General features: G+C 38.5%; 2 protein-coding genes across 2 annotated transcripts; one reads left to right on the top strand and one right to left on the bottom strand.

Annotated features, from left to right (window-relative positions):
• The first annotated feature begins 27 nt into the window (after nucleotides 1-27).
• Nucleotides 28-7,397, top strand: LOC138602752 (ER lumen protein-retaining receptor 2). Its single transcript, XM_069674318.1, has 5 exons — nucleotides 28-251; nucleotides 2,214-2,314; nucleotides 2,421-2,579; nucleotides 2,728-2,980; nucleotides 5,970-7,397. Exons 1-5 carry the CDS (start codon nucleotides 161-163, stop codon nucleotides 6,002-6,004), a joined length of 639 nt encoding a protein of 212 aa, XP_069530419.1. The 5' UTR covers nucleotides 28-160; the 3' UTR covers nucleotides 6,005-7,397.
• A 3,208-nt stretch (nucleotides 7,398-10,605) lies between these two features.
• LOC138603082 (lipid droplet assembly factor 1-like) lies at nucleotides 10,606-13,184 on the bottom strand. Its single transcript, XM_069674747.1, has 5 exons — nucleotides 13,079-13,184; nucleotides 12,726-12,845; nucleotides 12,462-12,630; nucleotides 12,237-12,373; nucleotides 10,606-10,828 (listed from the first exon to the last, which is right to left on the bottom strand). The coding sequence occupies exons 2-5, from the start codon at nucleotides 12,843-12,845 to the stop codon at nucleotides 10,769-10,771; spliced, it is 486 nt and encodes a 161-aa protein (XP_069530848.1). The 5' UTR covers nucleotides 13,079-13,184; the 3' UTR covers nucleotides 10,606-10,768.
• Nucleotides 13,185-14,135: the final 951 nt, after the last annotated feature.

Genomic DNA, 14,135 nt, shown 5'->3' with positions numbered 1-14,135 from the left:
CTATCGCCATATTTTCAACCGTGTGAATCCCGCAGCCCGGTATACGACTAAGTTTAGTAGGAGAAAGCATTCACACAAAATATAAAGTGTGAAACTCCATAGGAAAAAGGTGACATCTGCGTTAGCTTCCTAGCTGTGTCCGTAAATCCTTTCTGCAACAATGAACATCTTCAGACTGACAGGGGACCTCTCTCATCTGGCTGCTATCATCATCCTGCTGCTCAAAATATGGAAGAGCAGGTCATGTGCAGGTGAGTCAAAACATATCACATGCTACACTGTGGTTTTCCTAACGTTGCTGATAAGCTTTGCCATTTTTTGTTAAATAAAGTTGTCAATTTATCATTGTCTTCTGTAGCTAGCTCACGTTAGCTAGCTACATGCTAACGGTTGCCACTCATTCATTTCAGCCAACGGCTAATAGCAGAGCGTTGGCAGTGAATGGGCTAACTGCTGATCAGATCTAGAAACTACCACACTTTGAGTAGAAGACTACTATAATTTCTTCGTTGAATATTGAAATTAGCTGTAACACTGTCCAAATATGACATAGCATCAGCTAACTTTGTAAGTTTTGCTAGTTTCAGTTGACTGTTAGCTAAACTACAGGTTGACAGAGTGAGTAACAAAGACTATTCGGTTCCTGCTGTTTAACGTATGAATGATTACGTTTATACAACGTGTATTGTTCTTTTGAAGATATATAATGCGTTTTTTAGTTGCACCGGGTAGTCTCGTTTATCTCCTACTCGATTAACTAAGATTTGGTCCTCGACTTTTTTGGGCTGGCTTCTGACGTGGCGTTCTAGAGGGCGCTACGGAAGCAGCTAACCTGCAAAATAGTAAAGATTCGTTTCCCCACCGTATTTGTTTTCTGTAGCTTCTGTAGTGTTTGATGTATTTATAGTAAACTGCAGTTTTAATCACACAGATAAGAGTAATTTATAGGGGCACTGTGGTGCATCCTTCTTTGTTTATGAGGAGAAGTGTTGTGATTGACTTGCAATGCTATCCGATTGAATGTAGTACCAACGTTGAAACAGGTTATGTTTGTAAATAGCTCAGAGATGGTCATTTTTATGTATAATTTATAGATTAATTGTTGATGGGCATTTATTTTAGTTTTATTGATCCACCACGGGGGAAATTTAATTGACAGTGCAAAAAAGAAACAATATTACAATAGTTATTCACAGAAGTAGGCAGGAAGTAATGGTGGCAGTTATATTGATGGTAATAAAAGTAACAAAAATAATAGTAGTAAAAAAAACTAATGAGGTGTTATAAAGTCTGACAGCAGTGGGTGTGAAGGACATGTGGTAGCGCTCTTTCTTGCAGGGTGGGAATGGGATAAAAGGACAAAACTTACAAAAAGCAACAGAGCAGGGATCACATTTTTAGGACATGCAATAGATGTATATATGTTTATATAGAATCTACAGAAATAACTAATAAAATTGCACTAAGGAGAAACACAGTTTAAGGCAACTGCAGTGACCTTACAGTTAAGGTAAGAGCAGAAGAGTATGGGTTAGAGAGGACGTCGAGCAACATGTAACCCCTAGCATCAAATCTCTCAAAATGTACTGAACATACACTACAGAATATTCATGTTCACATAGTGTAAAGTAGAAGAGAGGAGACGGAGCTGTCGTCAATGCAGCCAAATCCCTCATTGAAGACCCATTGGGGGCTGGAGCCTATTCAATCATGAGAAAGGTCAAACCAAGGTTGCATTTTAGATACAAAGTTATGACGTATGCAGAAATGCAACAGCTAATTAAGACTAAGATTTATGGGCAATTTAGATTCTAGTTTGCCTGCATGTCTTCTTAAAAGAAAAAGATGGGCCAGCAGATTTAAACTAGGAAACTTTTTAATGAGGCATCAGTGCTAACTTTGCACCACTGTGTTGATCTGTACAAATCAACAAAGCGTGTGCAGTGTGAACATGCAAAGGCAATGTCTAGTGAGTGAAAGATGTGGTGTGGTTTAAACCTTTTAATAACAGGCCAAAAGGAATGGAGATGTTTTGTGTATTGGCCTCTGTGATTGCTGATTTTCCAGATAAATATTCATCGTATTTCCAGTAGATGTCACTGTTCAATAAGGAAAAGCATAATAAGGACTACTTATGAAGCAGCTCTGAAGTTACTACTGGCTTTGGCAGACCTCAATCTAAATGGTAAATCTCTTTGATATTTTTATGACAGGTATCTCTGGAAAGAGCCAAATCCTATTTGCCATAGTTTTCACCACACGCTACTTGGATCTGCTGAGCTCCTTCATCTCCCTCTATAACACATGCATGAAGGTAAGACATAAGTTGCATCCCTGCTTTTACCGGTAGCCTCTTCATATAGGTCCCAAAAGTTTCCTCAGTATCTTCAATGACAAGCTGTTCTTGTGCTGTTTACCAGGTGATCTACATCGGTTGTGCGTATGCCACAGTCTACCTGATCTATGCGAAGTTCAGGGCCACCTATGACGGCAACCATGACAGCTTCAGGGTGGAGTTCCTGGTTATTCCTGTTGGAGGTCTCGCTGTTCTCGTCAACCACGACTTTTCTTTCCTAGAGGTTGGTTCAACCTACTGTGTTGTTGTCAAAGCATGACATTATTGACTGATAAAGAGCTGACCACTAAGAGATGTAATACTGTTGTAAAGGTCAAATATATCCATTTGACAAAACATGTTGTTTTACCTGTAAATTACTCTGCCATCAGATCCTGTGGACGTTCTCCATCTACCTGGAGTCTGTGGCAATCCTGCCTCAGCTTTTCATGATCAGCAAGACCGGCGAGGCAGAGACGATCACCACCCACTACCTGTTCTGCCTGGGCCTGTATCGGGCCCTCTATCTCTTCAACTGGATCTGGCGCTTCTACTTTGAGGGCTTCTTTGACATGATCGCCATTGTGGCCGGTGTGGTCCAGACAGTCCTCTACTGTGACTTCTTCTACCTTTATGTCACCAAAGGTGGGTTTTTACTGGTATCATCCATTTTCACAAACACCCAATTGTACAGATATAACTAGGAAAATAAGAGATAATTATCAGGCAGTCCCAGGGCAACAGAAGGACTTATATGCTGTTAATTATTAGTTTTAATGAAGGTCTTATTTATTTCTTACTGTTTAAGAACACTTTATATATATATGATCATAAGGGGTCATTCAATGCTCTAGCTGTAGAAAAAAAAAACAGAAAAAGATCCTCTTTTTAATGTACGTTGGGCAAAGAACAAGAGTTATGAGGGTTGACCTCTTTTGAGGACAAAACTTCTTTATACTTTCAAATGTGTCAACATCAATTTGATGGTATCCCGATATTTGTCAGTGCCAAAGGCTGTTCTGCAGTAGGTCAAAGAAAATATGATTTCTTTATGTGTAATTTGCAGCCTAATATTACGTTAGAAAAACGTTAAATAAGTTGTGTACCCAACTAGCCAGGACTGAATGATTAGTGTTCAGTGTTTACTAAATGTATTTAATTAGATAACATAGAGGAGATACATTTCGGGGGGGTTTATTGTTCACAGTGAAAAAGTGAAAACTGCATAATTCCGTGTTTTTCCAGAATGAAATTTTTAAAAAGGTCGCCTCTGAAATGAGCCGTTCAGAGCAGCTGCAGGTTTCTACGTAGAATTTCGCTGAAATCGACCAATCGTCATTCACCGACATCCCCTCAGGCTGCCTTCTTGCACGAGCTTGTAGTCAAGTCGTTGTCAAGATTTCAACTTACCATTCCGATTCTGGCTCGTACATATAAGGCGGAATAACCGATCCTAGAGCAGCCATGTTTTCTACAACTTTGGAGTGACAGGGGCTACGCGGTCACTTCAAATACTGTCAGCCAATCATGGCTATGGTCTAACTTTCGAATGGCAAAATGGCTTGTTCGTTTCAGGAGGAAGGAGAGGCTCCGAAAATAAACAAATAAAATACGTATACAATTGTTGAAACGAAACAAACTTTACCAACGTGATTCAAAAACACATTAGAGAAAATTAATTAATAATAGAAAATGTATTGCATATCTAGTGTGTTGGGACAGCTACACAACTCCAGTCAAAAGTGTAAAGGTCTTTTTCAGGCTTCAGACACTCACATGTCTATATGGGTGTTAAAGGAGTTATTGGCTGGTGTAATCATTCCTAGTATCCACCTTGGCCCTGAAGCCGTGAATTCAGTGTAACTTTGATGTAAGAGTTTGTGGACAAACCCCACAGTCCCTTTTTCTTGTAAAACCTCATTTTAAAGTCCAGCTGTAGCTAATATGAGTCTTTAACTTCATGGAGTCCCTGAAGTGGTCATTTTCCACACTCACGGTTATTTAAGTACAAAACTTCCTTTATATTTTACGATTGATGTCCCTCCATAATAGCTCAGTGAGGAAACATGGGTCCCAGGAGACACACAAAGGAGATTTTGTGCAAAAATGACTGTAAAGTTGGAAGTACGCACTTGATCCGGCAGCTGAAGCATCATATTAGCATCGGCTGAACTTTTAAAATCAGGTTTTCTCATAAAGTCAGGACTGCGGCCCGTGTCACCTGATCCTTACAGTTGCATTACAACAAATAGACTCCTCAATCACATCAAAGTGCCTCTAAAGCTACAGATATTCACACAGATGCACTGATTGTTCTGAAAGAAGAAACTTGAACGTCACAGTTTGTCACTTACTATTCGAACCAGGCAGAACTCTAATACAGTAATTTTTATTGTGCCAATATCTAGTAGAAGAAATACATCTTTTGAACTTATTAAATGATTTGGTGGTTGTTATTTTTAGCTCATTTTCCATGGACCTTTCTAAGAAAGTAGAAAATACCATATTTGTATTTATAAGTCTAAGATTGTGATAGATCTGTGATATTTATTGTGATACTAAAAATACAGGAAATTATACCAGATTAATGTAGTGTGTTTTCATGTCCATATAAACAATTAACAATCCTATTTATTATTATTTGGAACTTTTAAGTGTATTTTCCTTTAACATAACAAACCGCCCCTTCTACTTTTACCACTCTTGGTTTCCTTATAAAATAAATACAAATAGACCTGTGGGCTGCTTTTGTGTAGGGATCGGCCGATATTCGGCATTTTGACGCATATCGGCATCGGCCTCTTTTTTTAATCCAACAGCCGATAAGAGTGCAGAGTGCTCACACACACGGCGGAGAGGAGAAAAAGTTCATTTCTTTGCAAATTTTATTTAACTTTGTTTTATTTACTTAATAAAACTTCAGGAAGTTATTTATTTATGTATTTAAATTTAGTTAACTTTATAAGAGATGCTGCTGACCCTCGGAACTCCCTTCGCTTTGTTTGTTTAATAAACATATGCTTAAAGGCATTTAAACAAAGTTAAGTGTTGGAGTTTGTATTATTCAAAATTTTGACGCCAATATTTTCACTTTTACTGCAAATGAATATCGCCTCCAAATATCGGTTATCGGCCTCCTTGACTACTTATAATCGGTATCGGTATCGGCCCTGAAAAAACCATATCGGTCTATCTCTACTTTTGTGTTATTTATATGGTAGGCTATATAGGCTCATCAACCATTTTTTAATGGTTTTCAAATTTTGATCAGCGTGATCTGAACCGTAACAATAACTTTATGAGAAGAAAACTCACGCCTCCTACTTCCTGTCGGCAGACACAGCCTCATGTCGTGTGTGCTGTGGGTGTAACCGCTAAGAAACCGCCTCTGCTCATCTCCCTTGCATCCATTTCAACATAACATGGGATTAAGAAGCATGATAATCCTCTGTTAATGCACGTGGGAGATAAAGTGTTTAGTTCCTGGGACTCATAAGATCTTGTAAGTAATTTATTGTAAAAGGAAACTTTCTGACTCTTAAAGCAAATTGGTGTGAATCATCGATGCCAGCGTGAACAGACCCAGTGACAGTTCTCACTTGTTCACTGTCTCACTGTACATTTCTGCCCACAGTGCTGAAAGGCAAGAAGCTGAGCCTGCCAGCGTAAAACGCACAGGAGACGCCGACTCCCAGCAGACTCAGGGGGTGTGGAGATGACTTCATGGAATCTCGTGACCTACAGCAAAAGATGCCTGAGACAGAGAGACAACTATCGGGGGGGAAAAAACACTATAGTCTTCTTCTTGATGATTGCAGATTGAACTGGTAAACGCCAACAAACACCAGAGCTGAACAAAGATCATCCCGGGTCAACCTTTGGATTTCTGTGTTCAGCATCTTGCCTTAAACTTCTTTTCATTGCTGTTCAAATAGGAGAAAAGGCTTTTTTTTTTTCTACATGTGAGGTGTACACGCTTATTTTTTATTTTTTTTTATAATGTCACAAATAGGGTCGACTCTGAGAAGTACCTTGTTTGGCTTGGTAATGAAATGCACAAATGTACAGTCTTATTAAAGAGTGAGATGAAGAGTAATGTATCTGAGTGCCTGATGAGGATTATGTCTCAGTATTTTTTTTAATTTTGTTTAGTCTTCACAACTGTATGCATATACTGTAAGACATGTACCCTATCTTGGAAGCATTTAAGACCCAACAACACCAACACGGGCATCAATTTTGTAAAAACCTTATTTTTTAGAATATTTTATCCTCAGACAAAGTCTAAACTTATTTGTAAGCAGAACTCATGAGAGGATTTGTAGGTTCAATTTAAATTTTAAGAAATAACCCATGAAAGATATTACTTTAATGCAAGCAATCTGTTAGTTATAGATGTCAGTATTTTTGAATAGTGGCCATCTTACTTTAAACTTTTCACGTGTTTATTGATATTTTTTGCTTCGCTTACTGTTGTAAACAAAACAAAACTTAAATGCATCAATTGTTCTGCAGCTTTAATATAGATTTCATACAATCTTCAAATATTGCTACGTCACATTTCAGATGCACAAACTTTGTATATGCTTGATTGCACCGCAGTAACAAACTCATGAGCACCTTCCAACAGTGATTTGTGAGGTATGAAATCAGTGACGTTTGAGTAAAGCAATAATGAATGACTGAATAATGATCCCAGCTCTCACGCCGGGATGAGAAGTGTGCACATATTTGGCGTGAGAGTCCTCCGGCGCTTTGATTGGTGGTGACATTTCAATGGTTAACTGTATGTCTAGCGTGTGAACAGTGAAAATGATGAGACGTTGAACAGGTGTGATGATGGTGTTCAATGGGTGCATTTCTATTAAACTAAAAGGCCTCTTCTTAAATTCAACTTTTTCAAATTAGTCATTCCTAAAGAATGATTTCAACTCTTTATTCCTTTATTTTTTGCATGATATCACCTCCATTAAAGATTTTATGAGAATCACTTAACAGTGTGGCTCTTTTTCTTATTGAATTGCAAACTCGGATTAGAAGAAGACCTCTGGGGTGCCGGTTTAGCTCAGCGGATAAATTAAGTGTCCCATGTACAGAGGCTCAGTCCTCTCTATGAGATGGTACTGTGTTTAACTCCCACCCTCGGCCCCTTGCTGTGTGTCTTCCCCACTCTCTCCTCCCTGGCCTTCAACACTATCCACTGCCGTCTCTCTCTCTCTCTCTCTCTCAATAAAGTCATAAAAGGCCAAAAAAGAAACTTACTGAGACTTCTAGCACATGTACTCATGGATGAAAACAATGCACGGTTCAAAATACTACTTAAAGTATTAATCTCGAAGATCTCCGTTTGGTTCTCTTTGGCGGCACCTATGGTGATAAACGGTAATTGTGGGAGCACACTTCCCAGATATCCAGACAGTGCTGCATGTGTGACGTCCACGGTTGGCTCCGGTTGTAACTCTTGATTTTCCTCGCTGATAGTCGCTTTCCTTCTTAGACTGTTTGCTTCATCTGAGTGTCCAATTTGTTTCATTTTCTTTGGATTTTCTCTCATTTTTTTTTTTTTTTTTACATATATGTTTATTAGTTTTCCAACAGGTAATACAACACAAAACAAAACAAAAAACAAAACAAAACAAAAACAAGACAAACATTTGGCTCACATACATATTCAAATCCATACAGGCAGAAGATTCAGGGGTCACGTCCTATACAAGTAAGAATAAATTAAAAACAGATAAGTAAAATAAAAGTATACAGAAATAAAAGTAAATCAATTAAATGGTAAAACAGAGTGCCTCTTTTGAGGCAGAGCATTCTGAGCTATGATACAAACCCTTGTGAGAATGGTGGAAACATTCAGACCAACATATGACAGAAAGGGTTCCCATGTTTTACGAAAGGCCATCATCATTGCTGTGAAGTTTACATGTCAAATGGTCCAACACAACATATTCAAATACAACCCTTTGCCACTGAGCCTTAGATGGAGCTTTATCTGTGATCCAATTCAAAAGAATACACTTTCTAGCACAAAAAGCAAGTGTCTGATAAAGTCTTCTTTTAAATTTGTCAGTGATGGACATGTCAGATATACCAAGTAGCAGGTATAAAGGGTTATTATTACTGTTAATAGACAGAATCTTATTAATTTCCTGCCCTATGACCTGCCAAAACTGCTGTACTTCTCTACAATCCCACAAACAATGTGTCAGACTACCAGTTTCTATCTTACACTTGGGGCACAGTGGAGATGTATTAGGGTTGTATTTATGACGTTGAGAGGGAGAGATATGAACCCTGTGTAGGAGCTTCAGTTGCATAGCTCTCACTCGGTTACAGACATTCAGTATTTTAGCACTTTTCCAAGCATCATTCCAGTCATCATCTGTTATCCTAACATTAAGTTCCCTTTCCCATAAGCCCTTCAGAGAGGAGGTGTTTGTGATGTTATACTCCTTAAGGATATTATAGAATAGGCTAATAGAACTGCCAGATTTTTGCAAAAAGAGCTGTCTCTCTAGGCGTGAGATATCCTGACACTGAAGGATTGAGGTATCTTTTCTCTCATTTTTGAAGTTGTATCTGTAGTCATTCATCTTTTCTTTGTTTGTTCAGCCATAGTAGATTACGGTTTACTCACAACACTTGCAGAGACCGGAAAAGCAGCCGCTTAGCTCCGCCTACCCTCTCTGGCAGACCAACCACTGCTGGGTGATGGAAAACACGTCACTAACTGGGCGCTGCTTGGGATTTTTTCCCTGAAAGTCGCCACAGACAGCCAGTCTGTAATACTGCAAATGCAAAGGCTTTCATCAGTGGGCCATAGGCTCAATCACCATTATGTTACCTCATTCGGCGATAGATAGAGACTTAACAGACATTTATTTACATGTTATTTAATCTTGAAGATTATCACTTGAAGTAATACTTTTGTCTCTACAAATGTTGTGCAGGAATGTATTCAACCTACGTAAGCCAAGAGTTGCCTTGGTTAAGTCTGTAATATTTTTTATTGCATTATCTTGTTATCACGACGTGGTGCATCCTCTTATTACTTATGTCTGTCAGAGGTCAGGACAGCCATGCCTACAGCACTGATAGCTGAAAATGTCAGATCAAGAGAGTTCCCATTGTTGTTCTGTATGATAGTTATGGTGAAGGCTTACGTTACATGAACAATCAAACTGGATATCATTTGGAGTTCTCCACATTCATGCAATGAAGTTAAAATTTTGTTCTCTTAGTGTAAGAATAATTTCTTGAGATGCAAGATTTCTTTCCTTTTTTTTTAGTTATTTTTTATTCCTGTTCTGTTTTCTGCACCTACAGTAAACACCAATCAAGCTGCAGTGCACAAGACAGATTTTTCTTTTAATCGGGTAATGAGCCAGCACCAAAAATACATTGTATTGGAGCCATAATATGTTTTGATATTTTTTCTCTCCATCTCCGTTTGGACAAAAGACCACCACAACTATTCACTCTGATGAGCATTTATTGAGAGCTGCAGTACAAACAGTGTTACGTTGTCACATTACTGAGGTATGAAACAAATGTAATTAGCTAATGAGATAAAAGTGTAATAAAATGACAGTTACTCATCAACATGTTTCTGAAAACAAACAACTGCCATTGACATTCATTCTGTCGCTCTGCAGGAATACTTCCTTTTGGTTCTTTTACAGCGTAAAGCTTGTTTTTACGGCCTCCATTTTTCGCCCAGTTCAAAATATTAGAAAAGTAATCAAATGTAAAATATAACATTTCTTTGGTGAGGCCTTGAGTATACATTTTTAACAGGGTAAACATTAATCTGTAACATTTTAAAATCAAGCTTCCCAAAACTGATTTAAAAAGTACAGCATTTTGATCTTTTCCAGTAACAGCAATCGCAGACACATTTCTTTAGTGCATTTCCTTCACCAAACGGGCATGTGCATCATGTCTACACACGTACACAGGCATGGCAGACTGAGGACCATAACCTATAATGGACTAGTGCATTGCTTTTTGAATACGTACACAGTTCTCTCATGAGTCAGCGTTTCTTCTTTCTCTCTGCTACGTGGATTAGTCGCCATGTCAAGATATGTGCATTTAGAAACACGCACAGATTACACTAGCAGAATATATCAAGGCTTTTAAAGGAGTAGTTATTTCTTGCTTTGGCAATTATTGAAACATAAAGATAATGACATTTAAAGAAACATGTTTAGTAATGTATTGAGGCTTTAGACATACAGTAACCATCAGGGTGTCTTTGTTGCGAGTAGCATCTGCAGATCCAAGACTCAAGCCACCACACAGTACATCCAGGCACTGTGTCCTCGGAATGCAACCACCAAGCCTCTGTAGTGCTGATTTAAGTGTCCAATCGGAGACTTTCAAGCTGTTCCACACGCCCACAAGTTGACAAAAAAAAGTGAGCCATTACATTTCCTTTAGTCCTGATGTTTCACCTTCACTCTGCTCCTCGTGACCTTTACCCCGCTGGTGAAAAACATCAGACAAGAGAGAGGAAGACAGTTAAAACAACGTGGGGAAAAGGGCACAGATTTATATTTTATTGCCTTTATCATTTTTTTGTACACTCAGACATGAACAGAACTTTCACTATTGTATAATTATGAGGCTTAGCTTACTGAACAGAGATGGATTTCAACATTAACATAATATTAATCTTTATTTACAGGGACGTGGATTTACGGGACGGCAAGTGTTCTGATTTCCGTTTTTTTAGTACGCTTGTAGTCTGAGTAATATTGACCAATCACGTATCAGGAGGCTACAGCTGTATGCAGGAAAAACAGTCCATGTGGAGCGCAAAAACAGGCGGAACGTAATGTGCCGTAATGTCTGGCAGATGATGACGATGATTTACCTTATATTGATCTCTTTAAAACAGACATCTGCATGCTAATAGCAAAAAATCCGTTCTAGATCTAAAATTCAACTTGAGATAAATTCCCTGTCCTGAAAGCCGTTCAGCGTTCAGTTTTCCCGACTTCCTCGAATGCATCAGAAATGATCGATCCGACCACCGTTCAACAAACGAGCATTTTAAAAGTAGTTTTCTTCTCCTCCTCCTTAACGTGACAGAAAAAAGGTATATTTACGATACCTTTGTAATGAGATAATAAAAAGTTTAGAAAAGAAAAAACCACCACACCCAGCAGTGGCACCCGGGGTTTCTAAGATGTACATATAGGCAGACAAAAGAATAGCTAAAAGTAGTTTTTATCAGTATTTTTAATCCTTTGAAATGAAGACCTGGTATGTTTCCCGTTCTAGTCCTCCCACTCGTCATTCTGTCTATAGAAAAATTGCTCATACGAGGCCACCTTCCCAAGTTCAGTGAACCATTCTCCATACAAAGGATCTTCTGTCTTTTTCCATCCCAAGTAAAGTCTGTCTACCCACCCTTGCGGCTGTTTGGATCAGTTCTGCATTTCCACAGTCTTTTACTACGGATGGATCACTCAGCCCGTGTAACCTGGGACAGAATTCAAATCATCGCTAGTAATCTCCTTTAAACAGGTGTGTATTTGTTCCCAAAAATGTTTACATCTTGGGACATAACCAGAGGGCATGTAGTAGTATGCCTTCTGAATTCTGACATTTCCAACAGTCTGCTGAGTTTTTAAGGCCTAAACAGTGTAACCTAGAAGGGGTCCAGTAAAAGCGATTAAGGATTTTAAACTGAATGAGTCTTACTTTTATGTCCCTTGATAATTTTCCTTGGTTTTTGCATAACCTGTCCGCAGGCTTAAAAATAATGTACTTATTGCTGCGTCTGAACTTTCCATGAAAAAGGCCATATTGGTTTAAAGTTTCTGTGCTTGCATAAAATCTTTCATTGCCAAAATTAACCAATCTTTCTGAGTCTGCAGAACATTACCTTGATGTAATAGCGGTTGAGGATGCTGGACACGGTGAAGTAAAGCACATTGGTGATGAATGAAGCCACCACGGAGAAGAAGGCGATGCCGACAAGCACGCTCAGCAGGGTCACCCCCCCTACAAACAACAGGAACACTGACAGGCACAGACATAACACGTTTTTGGTTAGAAATAAAACTATTTTCAAGCGATTTTGGTCGTAAAAAGACGTTGTTGCACCCACCTTCAAAGAAAACAAAACCTGCAGCCGCCATAATGATGGTCACAAGAGCAAAAGTGAGGAAAAGTCCAACAGGCAGTGCAGCCATGGTGCTGAAGAGCAGCACTGTCAGAGCCAACACAGGGTGGCTGCTGAGGTAGAGCCCGATTCTGGTGTTCATCAGCTTTGAGACCTGTGGAAGACAGAAAAACAGAGGGCAGTCAGCTTCAGTATGCCGGGAGGAAATGTTCACTCTGATTTCCTGATGGTAGAGCACATTTTTGTTACCCTGGGGTCTTCATAGATCTGGTTGAACTGCGTGGACCAACTCCCCCACAGCTGCTGAAGCTCAGTCACACTGCAGCCGCTGCCGCTGCTGCTGTTGCTGCGCTGCATCTTCTCACCCATCTGATCACATGAGGACAAGTTAAACTGAGTAAAACCACACAACTCATATAAAGGTCTATCCAAGTATTTAACTTAAAGCTACTTGGTCTATCTCTTATTTCAATATAAAAACAAGATACAGACTGGATTGTTAGGTGTCAGTAACTGAAGACAAGCCTTTAGTTCAGTACCTGTATCTAACTTTAGCTGTGAAATATACAACTTTAAAACATGTAACAAACAAAAGTACAAACCTGAACAACACGGTGAGAGTGGTTTGATCCTCAGCAGAAGTCCGCTTACAGCACAGGAAACTGTGTCCTGAAGTTGCCTCAGACACTCTAACATTGACAACACTCCCTTTTAAATACACACCTTCTTCTTCTTTTTCCTCACTCCTCCTCCTTCCTCTTCCTGATGAGAGACTCTCAAAGGCCTGCTGGTGCTGTTGCTGCCACCTGCTGGTCAAAAATACGCTGCAGGACAGAATTAGCTCAATGTCATTCAAGGCCGATCATAGTGTCTAATATCCTGTTCATACCTGTCTGCATTAAAGTTTGTTCAGTGTATCAATTTTTATCATCTCTGCACACCCGCCCCCAGTGTTTTACAGTTAGTCGTAAGTATATTTACAATATTGTATCTTTATTTTGTACATTTTTAGAGAGTTGTTTGAAGGAGCTTGAGATTTATACATTCATAAAAAGTCTACAACAACAACAACCTCGCATTTGAATCGTATACCCGTAAAATAGGAAAATTACAGCTGCATTTCATAAAACACCTCTTTTTTATCTTAGAATAGATCTGTAGATCTGATACTAGATCTGTATCCTTAGATAAAGAATGGGAGCTTAAAACTAAACTAAATATGTATGTTAAAATACAAATGTAGGATGAAACACTTACTGGACTCAAATGGAGTAAATTTGAAGGGCACTCTCTTTCTAAAATATTGAAATACTTTTATTTTAATATTTTAATACCTTTCTTATAATGTGACCATATTAAAATTGTTTAAAAACAGGACATATTAGGGTTTCTTGTGATTTTAAATGAAGTAAATACATTGAAAATAAATGCAAGCAATTCATTTTGCCAAATAAATTATTAGATAAATATAAAAAATATAGTAATATTAATAATAATAACACTATTTATATAACACTTAATAACAGAGCCCCTTAAGTCCCAATGGGTAATATTTTTTCCCCAAGTTATTATATTGTGGAAACATAGCAGTGTTAATATTTCCACTTGCCATCATTTGTCATTATTTTGCCTCTATTTTGCTCATTTAATTGTGTTGCA

The sequence above is a fragment of the Semicossyphus pulcher genome, unplaced genomic scaffold (assembly GCF_022749685.1).
Source record: "Semicossyphus pulcher isolate SPU_LCO1_2020_fin unplaced genomic scaffold, fSemPul1.0.p SCAF_23, whole genome shotgun sequence".
NCBI classification, from domain to species: domain Eukaryota; kingdom Metazoa; phylum Chordata; class Actinopteri; order Labriformes; family Labridae; genus Semicossyphus; species Semicossyphus pulcher.
Note: the sequence above shows the minus strand (reverse complement) of the source record. Positions and strands in the feature narration are given on the sequence as shown.